Source organism: Bos indicus, chromosome 8, assembly GCF_029378745.1.
Source record: "Bos indicus isolate NIAB-ARS_2022 breed Sahiwal x Tharparkar chromosome 8, NIAB-ARS_B.indTharparkar_mat_pri_1.0, whole genome shotgun sequence".
In the NCBI taxonomy this organism is placed as follows: Eukaryota; Metazoa; Chordata; class Mammalia; order Artiodactyla; family Bovidae; genus Bos; species Bos indicus.
The window spans coordinates 102602786-102629677 of NC_091767.1; the positions used below are offsets into that span (position 1 = coordinate 102602786).

General features: G+C 46.9%; 1 protein-coding gene and 1 non-coding gene across 9 annotated transcripts in view; one reads left to right on the forward strand and one right to left on the reverse strand.

Moving 5' to 3' along the window:
• Positions 1-26892, forward strand: part of RGS3 (regulator of G protein signaling 3) — a 153257-nt gene that overhangs the window by 17362 nt on the left and 109003 nt on the right. For all 8 annotated transcript variants that reach the window (XM_070795313.1, XM_070795314.1, XM_070795317.1 and 5 more), the window contains 4 exons: positions 17126-17176; positions 20488-20546; positions 21589-21683; positions 22659-22727. In XM_070795313.1, coding sequence (XP_070651414.1) covers positions 17126-17176; positions 20488-20546; positions 21589-21683; positions 22659-22727 — 274 coding nt within the window. The remainder of the gene's footprint in view (positions 1-17125; positions 17177-20487; positions 20547-21588; positions 21684-22658; positions 22728-26892) is intronic.
• On the reverse strand, positions 9868-9999 carry LOC139184698 (small nucleolar RNA SNORA72). The gene has a single exon (XR_011568265.1). It is a non-coding gene; the product is annotated as a small nucleolar RNA SNORA72 (small nucleolar RNA).

Sequence of the window (26892 nt, forward strand, 5' to 3'; positions counted from 1 at the left end):
TCGTGAACCCCATGGGGATGTGGGGCTGTACCAGACAGGGAGGCTTCTGGGATGATCTGAGTTGGTAGGGCTGGGGTGGCCAGGAAAGAGTGGCAGAGCGGTGTGGTGGCAGAGGCCTTGGTACCTTAGCTGTGTCCTGATTAAAAAGTAAAAAATATGTTTCACGGTAAGATGTATTAATTGTTGAACACAGTGAGAAGAAGAAAGTGAAAATCCCCTGTAATCTGACTCCCCAGAGAAAGCCATTGTTAACATGGTTTATATCCTTCCAGACTTATTTCTGTGTGTGTGTGCCTGCCTGACTTTAACAAAATTGAGATCCTATTGTATGTACAGCTTTGTAACTCATTTCATTTCCTCACTAGTGTGGTGGGACTATTTCCTTGTATCAGCCTGTATTCCTCCGTTGAAGTAATCTCCTTGCCAGATCTGGGAAACTGGGGAGAGTCCAGCCCAGCAGGGAGTGGACGCCCTGCCCAGCCACACCTCCGGGCTGGGTTGGGTGGGTATCAGGGAAGGTTGCTGTGTGAACCTGCGACTGTGCCCTGAGTGTGCAGCAGGCGGGCAGGAGCCTGGTGGGGTGGGGAGCCTCTTGCTCCGTGTGTGTAGCCTCCTCTCAACTCTCTCCGAGGACAGACACTGGAAGAGTTTCCTCTGGTTTCCTGCATTAACTCCGTTTCCTTGACAAAATCAGCCCTCTTGCAGGCTGCTGGTTTTCTTTGTGCACTGATGACCTTTGCTTGTCTGCTTGTGAATGAGGAGTCTTATCAGAGGTTATCAAACGTGGCCAATAATTAAAAGCACCTGGAGAGCCTATTAAATATACAGATTCCTGGGGACTTCCCTGGTGGTCCAGTGGCTAAGATTTCATGCTGCTGTTGTGCCAGCCCCAGGTGTGATCGCTGGTCAGGGAACTAGATCTCACGTACTGCAATGAAAAAAACAAACAAAAATATCTCACAGGCTGCAACAAAGATCCTGAATGCTGCAATTAATACCTGGTGCAGCCAAATAAATAAATAAATAGTGAAAAACAAAAGCAAAAAAACCTACAGATTCCTAGAATCTTCTCCTGAAGATCCTGGTTTAACAGGTTTGGTGTAGAGTCAAGAAGTCATAGAAGTAGTATTTTGATAATCAGCCGAGTTTGGAAGCTATAGATTCAGAGTCAGTTTTGATAGCCACCGTGGACTCCCTTAAAATGAAGGTCTTTGCTAAGCTTTCCTCAATTTCCTGGCTTTTCCCCAGCATGGCAGGTAGCTCCTGGCCTTCAGCTGTGGGCTTTGCCAGGGTGGAACCAGATGAAGCTACTGCCTAGCTGGTAGTTTTCCTGAGCACAAACAGTTAAAGGGAGGTAAATTTCCAGAATTCCTTTCAGGGAGAATGCTGTATGGAATATGTTGTGGTTTATGCATTTGTGTGTGTGTGTTTGTGTGCATGAGTACAAACCTTTGTCTCCCACTAAGGGCACCTTCAAGTAATGTTAATTGGCCATACTTTACGTTGCCTGTGGGAGATGGCCTGGCTTCAGGGGAGAGGAGTAAGTAAGCTAGAGTTTGAACCTAACAACTCCAGAGGGATTTTTGCCTATGAGAAATGGTATAATTTGAAGAAGCCATTACTGGTGCACATAAGTTTTTTTTCCTTCAGGATTATATATTTTAATTTTATTAGTATATTTGCTGGCTTTAAAAAAATAGCTTTATTGAGATATAATTCACATATGTACAATTCATTCATTTAAAGTATACAATTAAGTGGTTTTCAGCATATTCACAGAGTTGTGTAACCATCACCACAGTCAATTTCAGACCATTTTTATCACTTCAGAAAGAAACACTATACCTGTTAGTTTGAAAGTGAAAGTTACTCAGTTGTGACCAACTCTTTGTGATCCCATGGACTGTAGTCTGCCAGGCTCCTCTGTCCATGGAATTCTCCAGGCCAGAATACTGGAGTGGGTAGCCGTTCCCTTCTCCGGGGGATCTTCCCAACCCAGGGATGGAACCCAGGTCTCCCGCATTGTAGGTGGATTCTTTACTGTCTGAGCCACCAAGGAAGCCCTAATTTATTACTCCCCAGTTTCCAGTCCCCTCTGTCCCTCAACTCTAAGCAATCACTAATTTACTTTCTGTCTCTATAGATTTGCTTATTTGGGATATTTCATGTAAATGGAATCATGTAACGTGTGGTCTTTTGTGACTGGCTTCTTTCACTTAGCATACTGTTTTCAAGGTTCATCCATGTTGTAGCATGTATCAACACTTCACTGATTTTTTATGGCTGGTAATATTCCATTGTATGGATATACCACATTTTGTTTATGCACTCACTAATGGAGATTGCTTCTGTCTTTTGTCTATTATGAATACTGCTCTGCTACAAACATTCATACACAATTTTTTGTGTGGACAAATATTTTCAATTCTCTTGCATATATACCTTGGGATAGAATTACTAGAAGGGACGAGAAGGCCTTCTTCAGTGAATAATGTTTAATAATAGAAGAAAACACCAAAAGGGGAAAGATTAGAGATCTCTTCAGGAAAATTGGAAACATCAAGGGAGCTTTCTGCCCCAAAATGGTCACAATAAAGGATAAAGGATAAAAAAGGCACCTAGTAGGTTCTGAAGAGATTAAGAAGAGATGGAAAGAATACATGGAAGAACTGTATAAAAAAAGATCTTAATGAACCAGATTACTACAATGGTGTGGTTAGTCACCTAGAGCCAGACATTCTAGAGTGTGAAGTCAAGTGGACCTTAAGAAGCAGCTGTTAATAAAGCTAGTAAAGATAGTGCTAAGTCGTGTGAGACTCTTGCAATCCCATGGACTGTAGCTTGCCAGGTTCCTCTGTCCTTGGGTTTCTCCAGGCAAGAATACTTGAGTGGGTTGCCATTTCCTTCTCCAGGGGAACTTCCCATAAATCTAGTGGTTGCGGTGAAATTCCAGCAGAACTATTTATGTCCCTAAAGGGCATAAATAAAGGTTTTGCATTCATTATGTCAGCAAATCTGGAAGAAGACCCAGCAGTGGCCACAGTACTGGAAAAGGTCAATCCAATTCCCAAGAAGGGTGGTACCAAAGAATGTTCTAACCAGCAGACAATTGTACTCATCTCCCGTGCTAAGGTCATGCTTAAAATCTTGCATGCTAGGCTTCAACTGTATGCAAACCAAGAGCTGTAGATGTCCAAGCTGAACTAGAGATCAAATTGCCAACATTCACTGGATTATGGGAAAAGCAAAGGAATTTCAGAAAAATATCTATCTCTGTTTCATCGACTACACTAAAGCCTTTGACCTTGTAGATCGTGACAAGCTGTGGAAAGCTCTTAGAGAGATGGGAATACCAGACCATCTTACCCGAGAAAACTGTATGCAGGTCAAGAAGCAGCAGTTGTCTGAAACCTTGTATGGAACAACTGATTGGTTCAAGATTGAGAAAGGAATATGACTAGAATGTCTGCCGTCACCCTGTTTATTTAACCGATATGCTGAGCTCATCATGAGAAATGCTGGGCTGGATGAGTTACAAGCTGGAATCAAGATAGGTGGGAGAAACATCAACAACCTCAGATATGTGGATGATACCACTCTAATGGCAGAAAGCGAAGAGGAACTAAAGAACCTCTTGATGAGGGTGAAGGAGGAGAGTGAAAGAGCTGCCTTAAGGCTAAATATTAAAAAAAACTAGGATCATGGCATCTAGCTCCATTACTTCATGGCAAAAAAAAGGGGAAAAGGTGAAAACAATGACAGATTTCTTCTTCTTGGGCTCCAAAAGCACTGTGGATGATGACTGCAGCCATGAAATCAGAAGACGATTGCTTCTTGGCAGGAAAGCGATGACAAACCTAGAGAGTGTGTTGAGAATCAGAGACATTACTCTGCCGACAAAGGCCCATATAGTCAAGGCTATGCTCTTCCCAGTGGTCACATATGGTTGTGAGAGCTGGACCATAAAGAAGGCAGAATGCCAAAGAATTGATGCCTTCGAACTGTGGTGCTGGAGAAGACTCCTGAGAGTCCCTTGGACAGCAAGGTGATCAAACAAGTCAATCAATCTTAAGGGAGATCAACTCTGAATATTCACTGGAAGGGCTGAAGCTTTAGCTTTAGCTCCAGTATTTTGGTCACCTAATGTGAACAGATGACTCATTGGAAAAGTCCTTGATGCTGGAAAAGATCGAGGGGAGGAGAAGAGGGTGTCAAAGGATGAGATGGCTGGACAGCATCACCAATGCAATGAACATGAATTTGGGCAAACTCTGGGAGATGGTGAGGGACAGGGAGGCATGGTGTGCTGCAGTCCATGGGGTTGCAAAGAGTTGGACATGACTGGTTGACTGAACAACAACAACAGCAAGAATTGCTAGGTCAAATGACAACTCTGTGTTTAACTGTTTGAGAAGCTATCAAACTCTCTTCCAGAGTGGTTGTACCATTTTACATTTCCATCGGCAAAGCTGAGGTTTTTGATTTCTCCACAATCTCACCAACACTTGTTATTGTCTGACTTTTTGGTTCTAGCCATCCTAGTAGATATGAAGTGGTATCTCATTAAGGTTTTGACTTGCATTTCTCTGATGACCAGTGCCATTGAGCATCTTTCATATGCTTATGGGCTAATTATATATTTGCAAAAGTTTATTCAGATTATTTGCCCATTTAATTTAAAATTAACTTAAATAGCCAATTTCAGGACTGAAAGTGAAAGTCACTCAGTTGTGTCCAACTCTTTGTGACCCCATGGACTATACAGTCCTTGGAATTCTCCAGGCCAGAATACTGGAGTGCGTAGCCTTTCCCTTTTCCACGGGATCTTCCCAACACAGGGATCAAACCCAGGTCTCCCTCATTGCAGGCAAATTCTTTACCAGCTGAGCCACAAGGAAAGCCCATGAATACTGGAGTGGGTAGCCTATCCCTTCTCCAGTGGATCTTCCGGACCCAAGAATCCAACTGGGGTCTCCTGCATTGTAGGCGGATTCTTTACCAACTGAGCTATGAGGGAAGCCCTGATTCTAGGACTATTTGTTTTTTATTAAGTTACAAGGGCTCAGTGGTAAAGAGTCTGCCTGCCAAACAGGAGATGTGGGTTCAATCTCTGGGTCAAAAAGATCCCCTAGAGAAGGAAATGGCAACTCACTCCAGTATTCTTGCCTAGAAAATCCCAGGGACAGAGGAGCCTGGCAGATTACAGTCTGTGGGGTCACAAAGAGTCAGACATGACTTGAATGATTTAAACTACTACCACCAAGAGTTCTTTGTACATGCTAGATACTAGTCCCTTATCATAAATTATTTACAAATTTTTTTTTTTCAATCTGTGGGTTTTTTGACCCACTTTCTTGCTAGTTTTCTTTGAAGCACAAATGTTTTTCATTTAATGAAGTCCAGTTAATCCATTTTACATTTTGTTGCTTGTACTTTTGGTGTCAAATCTCAGCATCTACTGTCATATCCAAGATCACAGAGATTTAACTCTGTTATCTTCTAAAAGTCTTATAGTTTTGACTCTTAGATTTTGGTCTTTGAGTTTGAGTTTAAAAAGTATTTTTTAAAGAAGATTTTGAGTTAATTTTTGTATATGGTGTGAGGAAAGGATCCAACTTAATTCGTGTGTATATGGTTTCCAGTTGTCTTGGGATCATTTGCTGAAAATGCCATTATATTGTCATTGGATGATCTTGGCACCTATGTTGAAAATTAATTGACCATACATACATGAGTTTCTTTTCAGACTTTTAATTCTTTTCTATTGATCTGTCTGTCTATTCATTGGAAGGATGCTGGGAAAGATTGAAGGCAAAAGGAGAAAGGAGCAACAGAGGATGATATGGTTAGATAGCATCACTGACTCAATTGACATGAATTTGAGCAAACTCCAGGAGACAGTGAAGGACAGAGGAGCCTGGTGTGCTGTAGTCCATGGGGTTGCACGGTCCAACAAGATTTAGTGAGTGAACAACAAAATTCTTGTGCCAGTATCACACTATCTTGACTACTGTTGCTTTGTAGTAAGTTTTGAAATTGGCAAGTGTGAATCTTTCAACTTTTTTCTTCTTTTTCAAGATTATTTGACTATCTTGGATTTCCTGAGTTTCTACGTGAATTTTAGGCACAATATTTTATATAGAAAATATAAACCCAAGTTCATAAAAAGGTTTGATAAATATCTAAAGAGTATCTTCTTGAAAGGATACCAACTTATTAGCTGGCCTGAGGCAACAGATAATTAACCTACCTGGGATTCGGTCCAGGAGCTGAATGTGGTGAGTGGTCATGGAAGAGAACAGGTTGCCTTTCCTCCAGGGTGTCTGAGCCAGGAGCTGATAGGCAGTCTGGACGTGTTTTGAGGGCTGCAGGGAACTGTGAACACTGGGTGACACAAGACACAGCCCACCTCTCTTTAGGACTATTATCCCCAAATGAACCTGCAGGATAAAAGCTGCGGGTAGTGGCTTTGCGTGTCAGCTCTAGAGGAAGTGACCGGAATCTTTGGTTCGCCAGAGGGACAAAGTGAGAAAGATGTGGTTCTGAAGGCAGAGTAGACTAAGGAATGTCATTAATCTACTGGGCATCTGCTTTGTTTTTCTGTTTTGTCATTAATCTACTGGGCATCTGCTTTGTTTTTCTGTTTTGTCATTAATCTACTGGGCATCTGCTTTGTTTTTCTGTTTGTTGTGCTAGTACCATGTTAGCTGGGACTTGTCCCTCTCCTTTCTCGGCCTCATATTAGAAGCTACAGAGATAAAAAGTCCATTTCCATAGTGAGAATGAAGCTTGGGAACAGATGCCAGGAGGATGATGTGTTGGGCAGTGAGAAGTCAGGCCCTGAACTGGAGGCCCGCAACATGGCCCTGCCAGCTGCCCCTGGCTCACCCTGCTGCCCTGAGCCCGCAGTAGTCCCTGGGCTTGGCTGGGAAACCCGTTAACCATGTCTCAGGAGCTTGTCATTTGCTGGTCAGGGTTCTCAGCCTTTATTGGCCTTCCTGTCAGCTGGAGACCATTTGCTTGGGAGCCTTCAGAAACTCAGAGTTTCTGGCCTGTCAACAGCCCTTTGTTCTCTTTCCCAATTCTGCTTTTTATGTTCTTTTTCTTTCTTTTTTTGCCATGCCACACATGGCCTGTGGGATCTTAGTTCCCTGACCAGGGGTCAAACCCTTGCCCCCTGCAGTGGAAGCACAGAACCTTAACCTCTAGACCACCAGGGAAGCCCTCTATGTTCCTTTTTTTTAAACAAAACAAAATGAAACTCTTTATTATGAAACATAGCACACAGACAGAAAGTGTCTCTCCAAATGATGTGCGGTTCAGTGGTTTATCATGAAGCAAACATGATTGCCAGAATCAAGAAGCCTTATATTTGATGTGTAGTTTTTTTTTTCCTTTATCATTCAGTTCAAAATATTTTCTAATTTTCAAGTAATTTCTTGTTGAATTCATTGGTTATTTGGAAGTGTATTTCTTAATTTCTATGTATTGGGGATTTTAGTCATTTTTTGTCCAATGTATTTTGGATTCTTTCAGTCCTTTGATGGCCCAGCATAATGTCAGTTTTTATAAATGTTCTGTTTGTGCTTGAAAAGATCTGTAGTAGATGGGTGTAGGGTTCTTTGTATACGTCAGGTTTAGGTCAAGTTCGCTACTTTTGTTGTTCACATATTCTGTCTTTGCTGATTTTTTTCCCCATCAGTTACTAAGTAGAAGTGGGTTAAAATTCCTGTTATGACTGTAAATTTATCAATTTCTCATTTTAGTTCTTTCATTTTCTCCTTTATGTATTTTGAAGCAATGGTAAGAGCATAAAAATTTAGAATTATTATCTTTCTGATGAGTTGAAACGCTTATTATTATGATCTTTTATTGTTTGAAGTCTTCTCTTTATTTTAGTGGAGATAAAGTCTACTTTTCCTGACATTGACATAGATAGCGGGTCTTCTTTTGGTTAATAATTGCATATCTCTTTCCATCATGTTTCTTTAAATCTTTCTGTTTCTTTACACTTTAGATGCAGTGTCTATTATAAAGGGCAGGCACAGGCTTGTTTTTTTTCCTTCGTAATACAGACCTGGAATGATCTCTTCCTTTAAAATGATCTTTATTTGCTTCTGACAGGTGCTTGAGGTCACTAGCAATCTGGAATAACCTTAATTCAGTGTTAGGGACTGAGACTGAGTTGAGCTGCAGTCCTGTGTGGAACTGTTTAGCTGTGGTGTTGTTGCTGTTCAGTTGCCAAGTCACGTCTGACTCTTCCCTGTCCTTTACCACCTCCCAGTTTGCTCAAATTTATGTTCATTGAGGCAGTGATGCTGTCTAACCATCTCATCCTCTGCCACCCAATTCTCCTCCTGCCTTCAGTCTTTCCCAGCATCAGGGTCTTTTCCATTGAGTAAACTCTTCATATCAGGTGGCCAAAGTATTGGAGTTTCAGCTTCAGCTTCTGCATCAGTCCTTCCAGTAAATATTCAGGGTTGATTTCCTTTAGGATTGGCTGGTTTGATCTCCTTGCTGTCCCAGGGACTCTCAAGAGTCCTTGGATTAACATGGGACATTTCCAGATTGTGCAGTTTGGTGATGGTGAGTATGGTTTAAATCTATCAAAATTCTTTATTAAGAAAATCAAGGACCTCAAAAACTGGAAGTCTTCTTTATCCTCAGTCATACTATAGTGATTTATCTTAGAAGTGTATTTTCTTAACAATTTTTAAAATTGAAAAATTGCTTGAGAATTGAGATCAAATTTATGTCATCCAACTGTGGAGGCAACGTGAGTATGTATTAGTTATCTACTGTGTCATAACAAATGGTTCCACTAAGTGTTGGCTTAAAAACCAACATTTTTAATCTCACTGTTTCTGTGTGTCAGGAGTCTGGGGACGGCTTAGCCAGGTGGTTTTTTCTGAGAGTCTCTCACAGAGGTTGCAGTCAAGATGCTAGCAGACTTATGCTGGCAGCGCAATCTGCTGCTGGAAGGAAAATCAGCTTGGGAAGCCACATTAATGTCAAATTTCACAGGAAGCAGAGAGTCAGATGAATGGGGTTGGATTGACCCATCAAAATTTTTATTCCACCACAGCAGCCCTCTGCTCACTGTTGTTCTGCCAGCGTGCACGCGTGCATGCTCAGTCACTCAGGCGTGGTACCATTAAACACCAGGGCCGCCTTTTCCAAATGGAACTCAAGAGTCTCCCTCCTTAAAACAAGACGTTTGAAATTCTGCAGGGCCACGTCCTGAGAGCTGGGTGGCTCCAGTTCCTCAGTGCCACTGCAGCTACCATATCTCCCTTGGAGGGCAGGGAGTGAAATTGATAACACAACCCCTCTGAGTGTTAGCAACTGGCTCCACGCAGCCCCAACCTCCTCGTGAGTTTGTCCTGTTATCATCCTCCTTCCTGTGGCTTTCAACACATGGCAGTTCTTAAGTGGGGAATTGATTTAGAGGTGAATAGAGTTTGGAGGTGACTGCTGCTCCACGCTAGCCAGACAAGTCCCTCAGATCTGTATTCTCTACAGACCCCTGGGTGGCATGAGTTCCTTTTAGGACACAGTCTTGCTGAACCCTGCATCCAGCTGTGGTCTGCAACCTCCATCTTCTTCCTTCCTTTTCTGGGTAGGTCTCTTCCTGATGGTGTCCTGAGAGTCAGAGCTCATCTTCCTGTAGCCCTCTACTTAGTAAGGTCTGCCGGACGGAATTTTTTTTTTTTAATAACTCATTTAATGTCATCTGGTAATCATCAAAATAGCAATGGTTATCTTCAAAAGTTATCACACTAGCTGTGCTACCATTTCTCAAGGTTGATCAGATACCTAGAGTCACAGACATTTCCCACACAAGATGCGTCATGTAAATCAGACTTGGTTTATCACCAGCATTTATAAAACCAGACCTAGGCAAAGAACTAGGTCTGGGGACACATGCATGGTCTTAATATAGCAAATGTTTAGCCTGCCTTGATTATTACAAAGTCATAACAGTGAGAATATTCACAGTGGATGGAATTTCTTTAGCCAGCTTCCATACCTTTATCCCCGGAGAAGACAATGGCAACCCACTCCAGTACTCTTGCCTGGAAAATCTCATGGACAGGGGAGCCTGGTGGGCTGCAGTCCATGGGGTCACAGAGTCAGACACGACTGAGGGACTTCCCTTTCACTTTTCACTTTCATGCATTGGAGAAGGAAATGGCAACCCACTCCAGTGTTCTTGCCTGGAGAATCTCAGGGACGGAGGAGCCTGGTGGGCTGCCGTCTATGGGGTCACACGACTGAAGTGACGTAACAGCAGCAGCAGCAGCAGCATACCTTTATCCCCATGGTGTCCAATGAGCCTGAAACCCCCAGGTCCTGTGCCCAGCAGAATTTGGGTTTGTTGCCATCCCTGCCTGCACTTTTGGAAGCTCGCTCTCATCAAGTATTTCTGCCATGCGGGGCCTGTTTGGCCTCCATTCACCTCTGGGATCCTGCTCCCTGCTGTGCTTCTGCAGGCTCTCTGGGTGCCCGGGGCCACCACCCTTTGTAGACAGAGTTGGTGCCCACCTGCAGCCCCATGGGAACTGGGGCCAGGCCTTTTCCAGTTCTCCTGAACACCCGATGAGGATGACTTCAGGTCCTCTAGCCTGAACTTCCTGCACACTAACAGTCCACACTCTGAGCCAGGGGAGAAGGTAGGAATATTGACAAGACCAGAGATTTGGGGGCTTGTGAGGGGCTTGATGAGCTGATACCTAAACCCGCTGAAGGCCCTAGGGATTCAGCCTGACTTCCTCTCCTCCCAGTGGCTCATTTCTCTACACTTGGAGACATTCTTGGAGCCTGCCCTCTTTTGGGCTTCCTCTTGGCTTCTAAGCAAAGGAAAAGCCTTGTCATGTGTCTGATGGCTCTCTCTGCTCCTGGACCCCAGGGTTTCATTGGCAGAGGCAGTGGTGCACAGAAGAGTGTTGGAAAACCAGTTCTGAGCACAGGAAAGGAGCTGGAGTTTGGGCATAGTTCTGGGCTCTATCTCTGGCTTGACCTGCCTTGCTACCGTTGGCCCAGGACAAGTCACCTTCCATCTCCGGGCAAGACTGTTCTGGCTACCTAATGAAAAGGTTGGACAAGGTGATTTCAGGAGCCTCAAATGTTCAAGTTGGACCATAAAGAAGGCTGAGCACTGAGGACTTTGATGCTTTCAAACTGTGGTGCTGGAGAAGACTCTTGAGAGTCCCTTGGACAGCAAGGAGATCCAACCAGTTAATCCTAAAGGAAATCAACCCTGAATATTCATTGGAAAGACTGATGCTGAAGCTGAAGCTCCAATACTTTGGCCACCTGATGCAAAGAGCCAACTCATTGGAAGAGACCCTGATGTTGGGAAAGATTGAAGGCAGGAGAAGAAGGGGGCAACAGAGGATGAGATGGTCAGATGGCATCACCGACTCAGTGGGCATCAGTTTGAGCAAACTCTGGGAAGTAGTAAAGGACAGGGGAGCCTGGCATGCTGCAGTTCATGGTGTCTCAAAGAGTTGGACACGACTTAGCAACTGAACCGCAGCAACAGACATTCGATGGATTGGGCTAAGGGGGAGGACAGAGAGGACGGGCATGGCTGAGGGAAGGCTCCCACACTTCATTGTACCCTCCCTCATCTGTGAGCCTGAGGATGGGCTGGAGTAGGGTTGTACTGCCCCTGGGGGCCTGGAGCCTGGGCTGCTGGGTTTGGTTTCTCTGCTGTAACAGTCTGTAGGCAACCTGGCCTTCCCTGAGGAGCCCTGCTTGCAGGGCCTGGAAGGGGAGCTGTGTGGAGCTGTGCAGACTCATCTGGTTTCTGAGTCAGTCTGCACCCCAGTCCTGTCCTCTGCTCTGGCTCCACCCTTGAGCTTGCTCAGGCCCTTGTCCTTAGCCCCTGGGCTCTCAGTTCCCTGAGGGCAGGCGCTGTTCAGATCTGCCCTTCCTCCCTCAGGCCTTAGTGCAGAGGCCCAGCAGAAGTTTATCAAATGGAATTAGTGATCCTTTGTGTTGGGAGATTTCTTGGTTCTGATTTCCAGGAAAGGGCTGTTGGAAGGTGATAGGTGTTGGGCAGCACAGTGGTTCCAGTGGCCACGGGAAGCCTGATGTGTTTGGGTACAGGTTGGCTTTGCACTGGTTCAGTTCAGTTCAGTTCAGTCACTCAGTTGTGTCCGACTCTTTGTCACCCCATGGACCGTAGTATGCCAGGCTTCCCTGTCCATCACCAACTCCTGGAGCTTACTCAAACTCATGTTCATTGAGTCGGTGATGCCATCCAACCATCTCATCCTCTGTCATCCCCTTCTCCTCCCACCTTCAATATTATCCAGCATCAGGGTCTTTTCAAGTGAGTCAGTTCTTCACATCAGGTGGCCAAAGGATTAGAGTTTCAGCTTCAGCATCAGTCCTTCCAATGAATATTCAGGACTGATTTCGTTTAGGGTGGACTAGTTGGATCTCTTTGCAGTCCAATGGACTCTCAGGAGTCTTCTCAAACACCACAGTTCAAAAGCATCAATTCTTTGGAGCTCAGCTTTCTTTATGGAGAAGGCAATGGCACCCCACTCCAGTACTGTTGCCTGGAAAATCCCATGGATGGAGGAGCCTGGTAGGCTGCAGTCCATGGGGTCGCTAAGAGTCAGACACGACTGAGCAACTTCACTTTCACTTTCCACTTTCATGCATTGGAGAAGGAAATGGCAACCCACTCCAGTATTCTTGCCTGGAGAATCCCATGGACGGAGAAGCCTGATAGGCTGCAGTCCATGGGGTCGCACAGAGTCGGACACGACTGAAGCGACTTAGCAGCAGCAGCAGCAGCAGCAGCTTTCTTTATAGTCCAACTCTCACATCCATACATGACCACTGGAAAAACCATAGCTTTGACTAGACAGACGTTTGTTGGCAAAGTAATGTCTCTGCTTTTTAATACGCTGTTGAGGAGGTCATAACTTTTCTTCCAAGGAGCAAGCGTCTTTTAATTTCATGGCTGCAGTCACCATCTGCAGTGATTTTGGAGCCCCAAAATAAAGTCTGTCACTGTTTCCATTGTTTCCTTATCCATTTCCCATGAAGTGATGGGACCAGATACCATGATCTTAGTTTTCTGAATGTTGAGCTTTACGCCAACTTTTTCACTCTCCTCTTTCACTTTCATCAAGAGGCTCTTTAGTTCTTCTTCATTTTCTGCCATAAGGGTGGTGTTATCTGCATATCTGTTATTGATATTTCTCCTGGAAATCTTGATTCCAGCTTGTGCTTCATCCAGCCCAGCGTTTCTCATGATGTATTCTGCATATAAGTTAAATAAACAGGGTGACAATGTACAGCCTTGACGTACTCCTTTTCCTATTTGAAACCAGTCTGTTGCTCCATGTTCAGTTCTAACTGTTGTTTCTTGACCTGCATACAGATTTCTCAGGAGGCAGGTCAGGTGGTCTCTTTAAGAATTTTCCACAGTCCGTTGTCATCCACAGTCAAAGGCTGTGCAGAGTTTGCGCTGGTAGAGTTTCAGGGAAAAAAAAAATGTGTTAAACACAGATGCCTTTGGATTGATGAGGTCCCATCCATGGCTGCTGGCCTTATTTGTCTGTTGCCAACCTCCCTCTCCCACCCCACACTGGATCGGGCAGGTTTTGTAGGAGGTTTCTCAGCTCTAGGGAGCCTCAAAGTGGTAATTGCTCAGACCTTGAGCTAATAATACTGTGGATTCTCCTGGCGCCTTTCATCCAAGGACCTCATCACCCTCCAGCATTATCTGATTCCCACACAGCTCAGAGAGTGTGATAACCCCTATTATTACTCCACCCCACAGCTGAGGACATTGTGGCTCTGAGAGACAAGGGTCGTTGGGGCTGAAACTGGAACAGGCCTCCTGGGCTTCTGAGATCAGTGTCCTGGGCAGGAAAGCAGCAGAGATTTCTGATGGGTGAAGAGCTGGATCAGGGTTGGCTGGAGTCTAAATTGCTTGGGACCGTAGCTTAAGCAGCCCAGAGTATGAGAGGCAAGATCATAGTGGTTGGTGGACTGCTGCAGAGCTACAGATGCAGAGCTTCCCTCCTTTCTGTGCTCTGCCTGCCCTTCCTGCAGCCACCAACAAAGCACGAACCCCAGCCACCAGCCCAGTTTCATGGGGCATGTCCAGAAATGAAGAGTTGGGATGATGAGGGATGTCTCATTGTGCCCTGAGGAATGGTGGAGAGATTTTAGACTTTGATCTAAAGAAGAGAGCCTAGAGACTGCAGAGTGAGGTCCAGTGAGTGAAAGGTACCAAGAGACCGCATTTAACTCTGTAGAGATGGGGCATTGAACAGCCAGAATTATCTCAAAAAGGAAAGAGCTCTCATTTCAGGAAGTGAGCTCCCCGTCCCTGGAGGTGATCAAGCAGAGGCAGATAACTGCTAAACAAGGTTGTCATGGATGCAGCAGATACAGGCTTTCTGGTTGATGTACTGGTTCTCTGCAGGCCCTGTGTCCACTGCGAAGACAGAGTTCCATGGCTTCTTGAGGTTCTAGGAGGAGTCTATTTGACTTGAGATGCGATTTTTCCCACATGTCATTGAGGACAAAGAGGGTCCTCTCTCTCTCTCTCTCTCTCTCTCTCTCTGGAGAGCTGCTGGATGCCTATGAGGATGACCTGATGTTCTGTTTTTATACTGTGTTTTTAAAAATAAAAATTGTGAAAGCCATAAGAGAAACGTCATGCCGCCCCTCAATTCTTCATCTGTATTCCAGCCCTTGTCCTTCGATTATCTTCATGTTTCCCCTCTCCGTCCCTTCCTTGCTTCCCCCTTTTCTCTCTTTCTCTTCTTTCCTGCTTTGTCTCCTCTTTAGTTTTTAAAAAATTTTTATTGAAGTGTAGTTGATTTACAATGCTGTGTTGAATTGTCCTGTATAGCAAGGCGGCTCAATTTTGCATATATATATATATATATATATATTCCTTTTCACTAAGGTTTGTCACAGGGTGTTGAATATAGTTCCCCATGCTATACAATAGAACCTTGCTGTTTATCCATCCTATGTTTAACAGTTTGCCTCTGCTAGCCCTAGACTTCCATTCCTTCCCTCCCCTCCCCGCTCTCCTCCTTGGCAACCACAAGTCTGTTCTCCGTGTGTTTCCTCTTTAATTTATTTTTAATTATAGAAGTGCTATAGGTCATGGATATATTTGTATTGTTACAACAACTCCAGGAATGGGAGATTGAAATTCCTCTTGACTTCCCTCCCTCCAATTCCCAATCTATTCCCTAGAGGTGATCACTGGTTTTAATTTGACATCCTTTCAGAACACACACACACATACACAGACACCACACCAAACACAGAGAGATATATATTATGCGTATTGTTCCACGATTTGTTTTTTCCACTAAAAAACTTGTCTCAGGACCTCCTGGCAGTCAAGTGGTTAAGACTTCGTGCTTCCAATGCAGAGGGCATGGGTTCGACCCCCTGGTTGGAGAATTAAAATCCCATATGCCTCTTGGCATGGCCCCAAAATAATAATAATAATCTTGTCTCAATAATGTTCCTATTCCAGGATGCATAGCACTCTCCCATTCTTTATATCGGCCCATACTATCCCACAGCACAATTATAATTGGTTCATTTAATGATTTTCATTGATGGGTTTTTTGAGTATTTTCAACTTTTTACAGTGTTATAGAGCCACATGAGTTTTTGTCTATGATAGTTACCTGGAAGTATAATTGCTAGGTTGAAATATAAGGACATTTATATTTAATAGATATTGTAAGAAATTACCCTTCATTTACACTTCCTCCATCAGGGCCTGAGGGTATCTGTTTTCCTTTGTCTTTACCAACATTTGACATTGTCATCTCTTAGATTTCTTGCCAGTCAGATTGGGGGAAGATGATATTTGATTGTGAATTTGCATGTCTCAGATCTCCATGAGCTTGAGCTTCTTTTTGTATGTTTATTGGCCATTTTGTTATCCCTGAATTTCCAATTGGCTGTCCTTTGCTTGTTTTCCTGTTGCATTGTCTCATAAATTTGTTTATGATACATTTAATTGTAACAGACATTTAAAAAGTCTCATGGAGTTAAATTCATCTCTTTTCCCTGTGACCTCTACATTTTTGTGTCTTGCTTAAGAAGGCCTTCTCCTAACTAAGAAACATGTTAAGAGACTCTTCAGTGTGCTCTGGTCCAGGGCTCCTCAACCTTTAATGTGCATGCAACTCCCTGGGGATCTTGTTAAACTGTAGACTCGAATTCAGTAGGCCTGGGCCAGGGCTTGAGACGCTGGATTTTTTAAAATCTGGTTTTGCTGGGTCTTAGTTGCAGCACACAGGATCCCAGCTGTGGCATGCAGAATCTTTAGCTGATTTGTAGCATGTGGGCTCTACTTCCCCAGCCAAGGATCGAACTGGGGTGCACTGCACTGGGAGCACAGTTTTAACCACTGGACCACCAGGCAAGTCCTGAGATGTTGAATTTCTAACTTCCATGCTTCATGAGATGTTTCTCATGCTTCCACGCTTCTCATGCTGCTGGTTCTTGGACCTCACTTTGAGTAGCAAATCTCTGTGCCAACATCAGAGACAGTCTCCTCAGCATTTCTTTAAGGAGGTCAGGATCCTGTGGAAGGATTAGGGGCAGTAGCATTGACTTTGAAAGATCTCTCTGCCCACGGCTGATCTCTTTCCGTTTGCTTTTCCCCCAACTCATTCATCCCATGTCCCTGTATTGTTACTGCCTTCCCAGAACATAGCCTAGCTGTCTGTACAGCTGGAGAGCTTTAGCCAGTCACTTAGTGTGGACTCCCGACTGAGGCCCACCCCGGGTCCTTAACTCTCAAATCTAGCCTTACTGTCATGCGGATGCAACAATTTTTCTGACTCTAACAGTGAGAGCTTGGCTACCTGGTAAGGTAGTGAGCTCCCCATCACCAGGGGAGTGTAAGATTAGGATGGAAAACCACCACTGGAGATATTGAGGCCATGAGGAGGCTTAACTAGGTGGTTTCTGAGCTCCTTTTTAACCCCAAGACTATGCAAAACCTTGAATAGCTTCACATGAACAAAAGCGCATACCTGTCAATGTCACCCCATGTTTCACCTGGCAAGGAAACGAGGTGAAGTTGTTTCTCTTGCTGTTTCCTCAGGTCAGCTAAAGCTGTCCATTGATGCCCAGGACCGGGTTCTGCGGCTGCACAGTAAGTATGGCTGTGCTCATCGGGGCTCACTGGGGAAGGGGTGGGCCACTTGACCTTCCACATGGAGCAGGAACGAGTGGAAGTGTTACGGTGGCCAAGGCTTCTTTCCCCTCTTCGTATAGTGTCCTGCCATGTGTCCATAGGAAAAAAAATGGATATTCACTTGGGACTCCTAGAGACCATCCCCTGGTCCCGGCCTGATGTGGAGTCCACGGCAGGCTGGAGCAGTCTTTGGCAACTCACCATCCTCCTTGGCTCCATTGGAGTGGGGCCACAGAAGAGCTGCCCTTACCTCCCCTTCTCCTTGCTTCCTTTCTTTCCTCTCTCTCTTTAGCTTTCTCATCTGTCCATCCGTTCACTGACGACAGTGTAGTGTCACCGCTAGCGTCACAGTGCAGGAACACAGTGTAGCTTTCCGTCTTTGGAACCAGACTGTGTTCAGTCGTGTCTGACTCTTTGCAACACTATGGACTATAGCCTGCCAGGCTCCTCCGTCCACGGGGATTCTCCAGGCAAGAATACTGGAGTGGATTGCCATGCCCTGCTCCAGAGGGTCCTCCCAACCGGGGGATCAAACCCAGGTCTCCCGTGTTGTAGGTGAATTTTTTACCATCTGAGCCACCAGGGAAGCCCAAGAATCCTGGAGTGGGTAGCTCATCCCTTCTCCAGGGGATCTTCACGACCGAAGAATTGAACAGGGGTCGCCTGCATTACAGGCAGATTCTTTCCCAGCTGAGCTGCCACGGAAGCTTTTGGAACCAGACTGTGCTTAGTTGCTTAGTTGTGTCTGACTCTTTGTGACCCCACAGACTGTAGCCTGCCAGGCTCCTCTGTCCATGGGGATTCTCAAGGCAAGAATACTGGAGTGGGTTGCCATGCCCTGCTCCAGGGAATCTTCCCAACCCAGGGATCAAACTGCTTTTGGAACCAGACCGCTTGTGTCCGAATCTTGGCTCTGATTCTTTTCCAGTGACCTTAAGCAAGCTCAGCTTCTCATCTGCTGGATGGTGATATTGGTACCTATCTTACGATAATAGTACCTATCTTACGGGTTGTGACAAGGATTAAAGGAGTCAATTTTAGCAAAGCACTTAGGACAGTACCCAGCATGTGGTTAACGCTCTATGAGTGTTTGTTAAGTAATACAGAAAACCATAAGTTCCCCGAATAGTGATTGAACACGTCCCTGTGCCAGGGGCTGGGGACGCCGAGGAGAAGTGCCCACCTCTGGGTGGTGCTGATAGGGTGGCTGGGACAACTTGGCAGAGGGAGTAATGTCCACACTCCGTCCTGAAGGAGGAAGGGGCCTGAGCCAGGCAGAGGGGAACAGGCAGGCCAGGCACTCCACGAAGAGGGAGCCACAGGCGCCAAGGCCGGGGGTCAGAGAGGGCACGATGCACTTGATGACTGTCTAACATGCCTGTGGCACAGAGGGGTGCAGGGGTGAGCTGGGACCAGGTTGTGACGGTCTGATGTGCCGCCCAGAGGATTCTATACTTTACCCACCAGTTATCCGTTTGTTCATCCTTCCATCCAGCACACAAGTAGTTACTGAGCTCCCGTCATGGCCCTATCCTTCTCTTTGGCCCAGCAGATCCTGCCTGTTTCTCCCATCTTCCTGGCTCTTGCTGTTCCAGGTACCCTCCACCCCCGTTCCATCCAGTTTTGTGCCCCCCTCACCCCCTGAATATATCGGGCTTGCTCGGGCCTCTGCCTTCGCACCAGCGGTTCCTTGTTTCTGAGCCTGCCTTCTCTTTGAACGCCTTTTGAAAAGTAAGTCTCCCTTCCTCTGATGTTGTAAGAAATGTGCCTGTTTTAATCTCATTAAGACTCAGGAAGGAAGGCTCATTTTGCATCATTTTTCCCTCCCAGGAACCACCGCCTGACCCACCTACAAGGCTGTTGCTTCTGCTCTGTGTCCTCATCCCAATTATACTGTATACCCTGGTGTGTCCAGGGCACAGCTGGCTTCTACAGCAGACGGGAGTGTAGTGAGAGTGGGACCAGATCTGCCTCCCCTCCACGGGGGGCCAGGGAGACCCAGGGGTTCAGCAGCAACCACACCCACAGGAAGGGTACACGCAGGAACAGAAACTAGGATGCCAGGCAGGATGGCCAGCAGGCGCCTGGGGTCCTCCGGTCCTGGCCTTGGGGGGGCCAAGGTGAAGTTCCCAAGGACCAGCAGAGGGGGGTGCTCTGCCGGCCAGAGCCTGGCTGCAGCTGTGCGGCTTTTGCCGAGTGCACTTGGCCTCCCCCAGTCCATTTGTCCTGCGCAGTTTGCTTTGGCTTCACCCCAGTCTCAGGCTCTTCATCGCTTCCAGCCCGTCCCCCTCTCTCCTTTGGCCTCCTAGGCCTCACGCCTCAGGCTACAGGGGCTCCGTCTGAGCCAAGGCCTAGGGCTCAATCAAAACCAAACAGAAAAGAGAAGAGAGGCTCAGCTTCCGTCACGTCTACTGTCTGATTTCTACAGGCCTCAGACAAACGAGCCACACTCCCATTCATGGCCAGTCATGAACCTCACCCTGCACCTATCCCTTGCCTTTATCTCTCCTTGTTTTCTTTAGCAAATCTTTTTGAGTAGTTACTTTGCCAGGCACTCTGCTAAGCACCTTAGCAGATCATGAACACATGATCTCATTTAATCTGGCCACTACTGTGTGAGGAGAAGGGGGTGACAGAGAATGAAATGGTTGGATAGTACCACCGAATCAATGGACATAAGTTTGAGCAAACCCTGGGAGATAGAGAAGGACAGGGAAGCCTGGCGAGCTACAGTCCATGGGGTTGCAAAGAGTTGGACACAACTTATCGACTGAGCAACAACAACCGCGTGAAGTGGATATTATTATCACTAGCCCACTGTTATCACTGACCCATTAAAAGGGGCAAATTCAGTCTCCTGGGTGAAGCAGCTTACTCACATGGCTAGTAAGTGACGGGCTAAGTTCTCCAGCTTGGCGCCTCCATCCCAGGAGGCAGTCTTGTGGGATAGCACTGGACTGGGAGTCTAGAGGTAGGGATCCAAACCCAGCTTGTTCATTCCCATTGCTCTGTGACTGGGCAATTTTCTTGCCGCCCCATAGCCTCATGTTTGCCATTAAATGAGGGCTTGGACTCAATAAACTTTACATTCTCTCCTGGGAAGTCAGGGAATTGAATCCTGTAATGTCTCAGTGAAGGTGCTGCCTGAGCGTTGGAGATGGTGGGAGTGGGCTGGACCAGAGGGGGCTTAATATCCAGTGGTCGTTATGCAAAGTAAGAGCCTGGTGATGATTTTCCCACTCACCTACCCCATTTTTTCCTCTGTTTAGTCATAGAAGGCAGAGGCCTGATGAGCAAGGAGCCTGGCGTCTGTGATTCCTACGTCAAGGTATATGATGAGCAGGGTGTCGGGGTGGGTATGAGTGGGGTGGGGGTTGGCGAGGGACCACCTTACTGAGTTCCAAGGTCCCAGCATATCTGTGCGCCTGGGGCCATTCAGTGTGGCAGCTACAGTTCCATCATTTGGTCAGTAGGCATTTATTAGGCCTAGCGAGGGGCACTGAGCTGAGAGAGACCGGCTTCCTGCAAGGACTGGAACCTTACGGGTGAGCTTGTGCCTTACCATGTGGGTGAGCACCTTGAGCGTGTGGATAGAGGAAACCCAGAGGCGATCCCAAATCTTCTCATGAAAAGCAACGTCTTCACCCCTCTCCTCCCCCAAACCAGAGGCAGTTTGGCAGTTTGGGTGGTGGAGTGGAGAGAGGATATCTGAGGGCTGGAAGGTCCTGAGTGGAGACCTTACAGTGAAAACAGAGACACCACAGGGGCGGGGGCGGCTGGAAGCTACTTCCAGCTGGAGCCAAAGGCCAGGCACCTCCCAAAGCATGGCGGTCAGGTGTCAGGCGCACCACGCTGCCTTCTTCCCGCAGCCCCCAGGCTGGTAAGAGGCCCCTACGGGCCAGACCAGGGTCAGGATCAGGGTGGGAACCCAAGGCAGGCAGCGAACGACATGAGGACCAGAGCGTGGATGGGGGGTGCTCTTGGCGGATGCTGACCTGGAGCCTCCTGGGAAAGGGCATCCGGCAGCTGCTGGGGACTCAGATGACAAGAGGCTATGTGCTTTGGGGAGAAACCTCTCTGCTTGGAGGAAGAGCAGTGGTGGTCAGGCTGTACCCCATCTCTGCCTGGGCCTGGGGCTGCCTCCTTGGTAACCCCCCCAAGAGGCCCTGTGCCAGCATCTGACTACAGTGCCTCCGGCCCAGGGCTCCTCTTTCTTTACCGGCATCTGGAGGACTCCACTCTGTCCTCTGCAGAGGCTGGTTTGAAGGGTGCTGGAGGAGACTAACTTGGAGATACACAGAGTCAACCATCGGGCTTAGGTGATTATGTGGCTCTGACATCATCTCACCCTTACTTTTCTCCAATTCAAGATTTCTTTGATCCCTGAAGATAATCGACTGTGCCGCCAGAAGACACAGACCGTTCCGGACTGCAGAGATCCCGTCTTCCACGAGCACTTCTTCTTGTAAGAGTCTGGTGTGGCTGGGTCCTCGAGAGGAGAGGCAAGGAGTGTTTAGCTGAAACAACTCTGTCTGCCAACTCTAGAACCAGATCTAAGCAGAAAAACAGTGACTTCTAAAGGATGTCTTTGTTTTCTCATTCACTTGTATTCTCGCATCCCTGGCACCTGGCCCGGCAGCGAGGTCCACAGTGATAAGGTATCACGTGGCTGCTTCTCAGAACTAAAACGCCCAGCCCGAGGCTGGTAGCCCCTGAAAAAAGGAGGCAATTTCCCACTGTGCCTTGGGCCAAACTTTCTCCTTTAGCAGGAGGAATTTTCCAAGCTGAGGGCTGTTTTGCTTCCCCACCCGCCCCTCCGCAACTTGCTAACCTCTCTGAACCTTGGCTTCCTTATTTGTAAAATGGGGCTAATAATAGTACGGAGCTCAGAGAGAGCGGAGGTGTAGATGAGATAGTGTAACACAGTGTCCGGTGGTGTAATTATTATTATTTCTTTCCCTCCTCCCTGAACTCTGGGGCCAATGGAAAGGCAACGGCCATTTTGTATTTTCTTATTAGTGAAGATTAATCATATTTTGTTATTTTCCTTACTCCACCAGGTAATTTTGCTTGTGGTAGAAAAATAGAAAAGATCAGTACACAGAAAGAAGAAGAGAGAAAGTACTGCTAGTCCTGCTACTCCCTGAAATGTTTTGTGGCATTTCTTTTCAGGTCTTTGAATTTGTGTGGGCGTGTGTTTACAAAGATGGAATTGTTCTATCATATCGTGTTGTAACCTCCTTTTCATCCTTAACAATGTAATGTAAACTCTTTCGTGAATATAAATATTCACATCCCACTCTATTTGGGCTCTAGTTTGTTTAACCGGCTCCTTACGGTTGGATGTTCAGGTTATTTTCAGGAGTTGCCGTTATGAGGGACTGTGTGGGGCTGGACCAGAGCTTGGCTCTGCTAACACTCTGTGCGGTTTGCTTTGCAGTCCTGTCCAAGAGGAAGACGAGCAGAAGCGCCTCCTGCTCACTGTGTGGAACAGGGCGGGTGACTCCAGGTGAGGGGAACTGCTGAGCTGAGGGGAGACCTGCTCTGGGCTTGTGGCTGGCAGCCAGACAGCTAGCATATAGTGGGGGCTCAAGTAGCGCTTGGATGAATGAATGGTAGTGGTTAAATCTGAGAGGCCGCCACCCCCGTGAGTTCCTGTCACTCCAGGTGATGCCACGGATCATGTTAGCAAGGTGCATTTACTGAGACCTTGGGGTCATTGGGACACCGTCTTGGCCACTGAAATGCCAACCAGCCTACGTGTGGCTTCTGCTCCCTAGCCACCTACTTTTAGGAGGGGATAACAGGCTCTGCGTGGAGGCAAACGATAGTCACAGCACACACAGGCTCAGCCCCACGGGAGTAGAAGCTCCATGAAACACAGGCTCATTTCTCTCTAAGTCACCACTGTACCCAGTGCCTAGCACGTAGATATCTGGTGATTATTGAGTGAATGAATACAGGAATGCAATGAGTACTAGGATAGTAATATGGGACGAAGGAGAGTTCATTATGGGCTGAGGCAACCAAGGAAGGCTTCATGCAAAAAGTGGGATCTTCAACTCGGGGCAGAGCGCAAGAATGAGACGAGGAGAGTAGTAGATTGGGAAGGGCATGGCAGGCAGGGCCACAGCACGAGCTCAGGCAGGGAGGCAGGAGCATGCTCAGTGGGCTCAGGCTGCCACGAGGAGGCCAGGAGCTGCAGAGTTGTGTGTAGGAGAATCCACACGGGTCAATCTTTCAGGCAGCCCAGGACACAGGAGGTGGATGTAGTCATGAGTCACGGCGGCCAGTACAGAGCAGAGCAGGACTGCTGGGTGGTGAGGGTGAGAGTTGGCTGCTGAGGGAAGGGAAGAGGGTGAGAGCACCTGACTGTGTGGCCCGCTGTGAGCATCTGGGGCTCGTTCAGCTGGTGCACTGCAAGAAATCTGGGAGACTCTGTGGCCAGTAACATCCATGCAACAGTCGTAGAACTGAAAATGGTGACTGAAAAGGAGCCCAGGTGAATGAAAATTGACTCAATTCACCAGGTTAGACCCAGAGAATATTTGGGGACTCAATGCTTTTGGGTACCCTAAATTTGATAGCCAGTATAACTTTTCAAGTTGAGCCTTCCTCAACCTGCATTGCGGAGAAGGCAATGGCACCCCCACTCCAGTACTCTTGCCTGGAAAATCCCATGGATGGAGGAGCCTGGTAGGCTGTAGTCCATGGGGTCGCTAAGAGTCGGACACGACTGAGCAACTTCCCTTTCACTTTTCACTTTCACGCATTGGAGAAGGAAATGGCAACCCACTCCAGTGTTCTTGCCTGGAGAATCCCAGGGATGGGGTAGCCTGGTGGGCTTCTGTCTATGGGGTCTCACAGAGTCGGATACAACCGAAGCAACTTAGCAGCAGTATCAGCAACCTGCATTGATGCTTTTAAACTGTGGTGCTGGAGAAGAAAATTCTTGAGAGTCCCTTGGAGAGCAAGATGCAACCTAAGTCAGTCCTAAAGGAAATCAGCCCTGAACATTAATTGGAAGGACTGATGTTAAAGCTGAAGCTTCAACACTTTGGCCACCTGATTCGAGGAGCCAACTCATTGGAAAAGACCCTGATGCTGGGAAAGATTGAGGGCAGGAGGAGAAGGGGACGACAGAGGATGAGATGGTTGGATGGCATCATGAACTCAATGGACATGAGTTTGAGAAAACTCTGGGAGATAGTGAAGGACAGGGAAGCCTGGTGTGCTGCAATCCATGGGGTCACAAAGAATTGGACATGACTGAGCACTGAACAACAACCTGCATAGCGAAAGATCTGTCTTTCAGCAGAGTATCTACTTGTTATCGTGGACTGGTGCTCATGGCACTGTAGATCTCATTCACTGAGCTGCCATTTCGTGGCCACCCATGTGGCAACTCTGTTGCAGGTGCTGGGGACACATGGGGTCAGTCAGAGACTATCCTTCTTGGGAGAGGACCTCTGACAGAGACTTGAGGGTGTGGGTGAGGAGGAGACACAGTTGATAACAAGAGCAACCATTTCCTGGGTGTTACCACAAGCCAGGGGTTAACAGTGCCTTATCTCATTTAGTTCTTAAGACAACTCTAAGGAAAGTACAAGAAAAACATCGATTTCTGCTTTATTGACTATGCCAAAGCCTTTGACTGTGTGGATAACAATAAACTGTGGAAAATTCTGAAAGAGATGGGAATACCAGACCACCTGACCTGCCTCTTGAGAAACCTGTATGCAGGTCAGGAAGCAACAGTTAGAACTGGACATGGAACAACAGACTGGTTCCAAATAGGAAAAGGAGTACCTCAAGGCTGTATATTGTCACCCTGCTTATTTAACTTTTATGCAGAGTACATCATGAGAAACGCTGGGCTGGAAAAAGCACAAGCTGGAATCAAGATTGCAGGGAGAAATATCAATAACCCCAGATATGCAGATGACACCACCCTTATGGCAGAAAGTGAAGAGGAACTAAAAAGCCTCTTGATGAAAGTGAAAGAGGAGAGTGAAAAAGTTAGCTTAAAGCTCAACATTCAGAAAACGAAGATCATGGCATCTGGTCCCATCACTTCATGGGAAATAGATGGGGAAACAGTGTCAGACTTTATTTTGGGGGGCTCCAAAATCACTGCAGATGGTGACTGCAGCTATGAAATTAAAAGATGCTTACTCCTTGGGAGAAAAGTTATGACCAACCTAGATACCATATTGAAAAGCAGAGACATTACTTTGCCAACAAAGGTCCGTCTAGTCAAGGCTATGATATTTCCAGTGGTCATGTATGGATGTGAGAGTTGGACTGTGAAGAAAGCTGAGTGCTGAAGAATTGATGCTTTTGAACTGTGGCATTGGAGAAGACTCTTGAGAGTCCCTTGGACTGCAAGGAGATCCAACCAGTCCATTCTGAAGGCGGATCAGCCCTGGGATTTCTTTGGAAGGAATGATGCTTAAAGCTGAAACTCCAGTACTTTGGCCACCTCATGTGAAGAGTTGACTCATTGGAAAAGACTCTGATGCTGGGAGGGATTGGGGGCAGGAGGAGAAGGGGACGACAGAGGATGAGATGGCTGGATGGCATCACTGACTTGATGGACGTGAGTCTGAGTGAACTCCGGGAGTTGGTGATGGACAGGGAGGCCTGGCATGCTGCAATTCATGGGGTCGCAAAGAGTCAGACACGACTGAGCGACTGAACTGAACTGAAGGAAAGTACATGTTTGTTTTTAAGTTTTCAGAAAAGGAAACTGAAGCTAAGAAAGGGAGTAACTTGCCTAAGGTCACATGGCAGTGAACAGTAGAGGCAAGATGGAAAGCCAGGTATTTAGACCCTGGAGTCTTCAGTCTCAGCGGGTAGAGTGCAGAGGGCAGGGCCAGCATGAGGCGGGATTTGCAAACTTGTTGGTGTTGCTGGAGGTTAAAAGTAGGGATTGGCTGGAGATAAGATGAAGAGGATGGCGTAAACTAAACGGATGAGTCTATAGGTTTTCTTTGGAGTGTGAGTTTCTCCAAAGGGTCAGTAGTTCTCAGTCCTGGCAATGCATCAGAATCATCGGGGATGCTTGTGGGGAACCTCGGTTCCCAGGTAACACATCAGATTGATTCAGTCCAGATTTTCAAGGGCAGGGCGGAGGAATCTGCATTTACACAAGTTCTCAGGGTGAACCTCATGCAGCCAGTTTGGTGTTTGGGAATCTGGTCATGGGGCGATACTGAAGGGTGCTGAGCAGAGGAATGACAGGGGTGTATTTAGCTCTATCACTCTGGTAAGTCTTGGGAAGGTTGGGGAGGAGCTGGGAGATTCTTGTGGCGATCTGTGAGAGAGATGATTTAGGGATAGAGAGGCGGGAAACAGACTCAAATGCATTTAGCAGCCTAAACCAATAGTGCTTACTGGTGATTGGCTGTGAGCGCAGTGGGAGAAGCCAAGGATGACTCATGGGTGGCCAGCGATGTCTCTAGCGAAGTCAAAATGCACTGGAGGGGAAGGGAGAGCAGCTTTGGATAGGGCGGGATGGAGGTGCCTGGAGGGCAAGCAGCTGAGAGCTGTGCAGGAGAGATGCCATTGCTGACCTGGAGGGCAGGGGAGAGAGAGGTCTGTGGAGATGTGGGAGCCATGGCCGCCAAGGTGAGGGGGGAAATTTCGAGCAGCTGAGAGCGCCCAGGAAGACA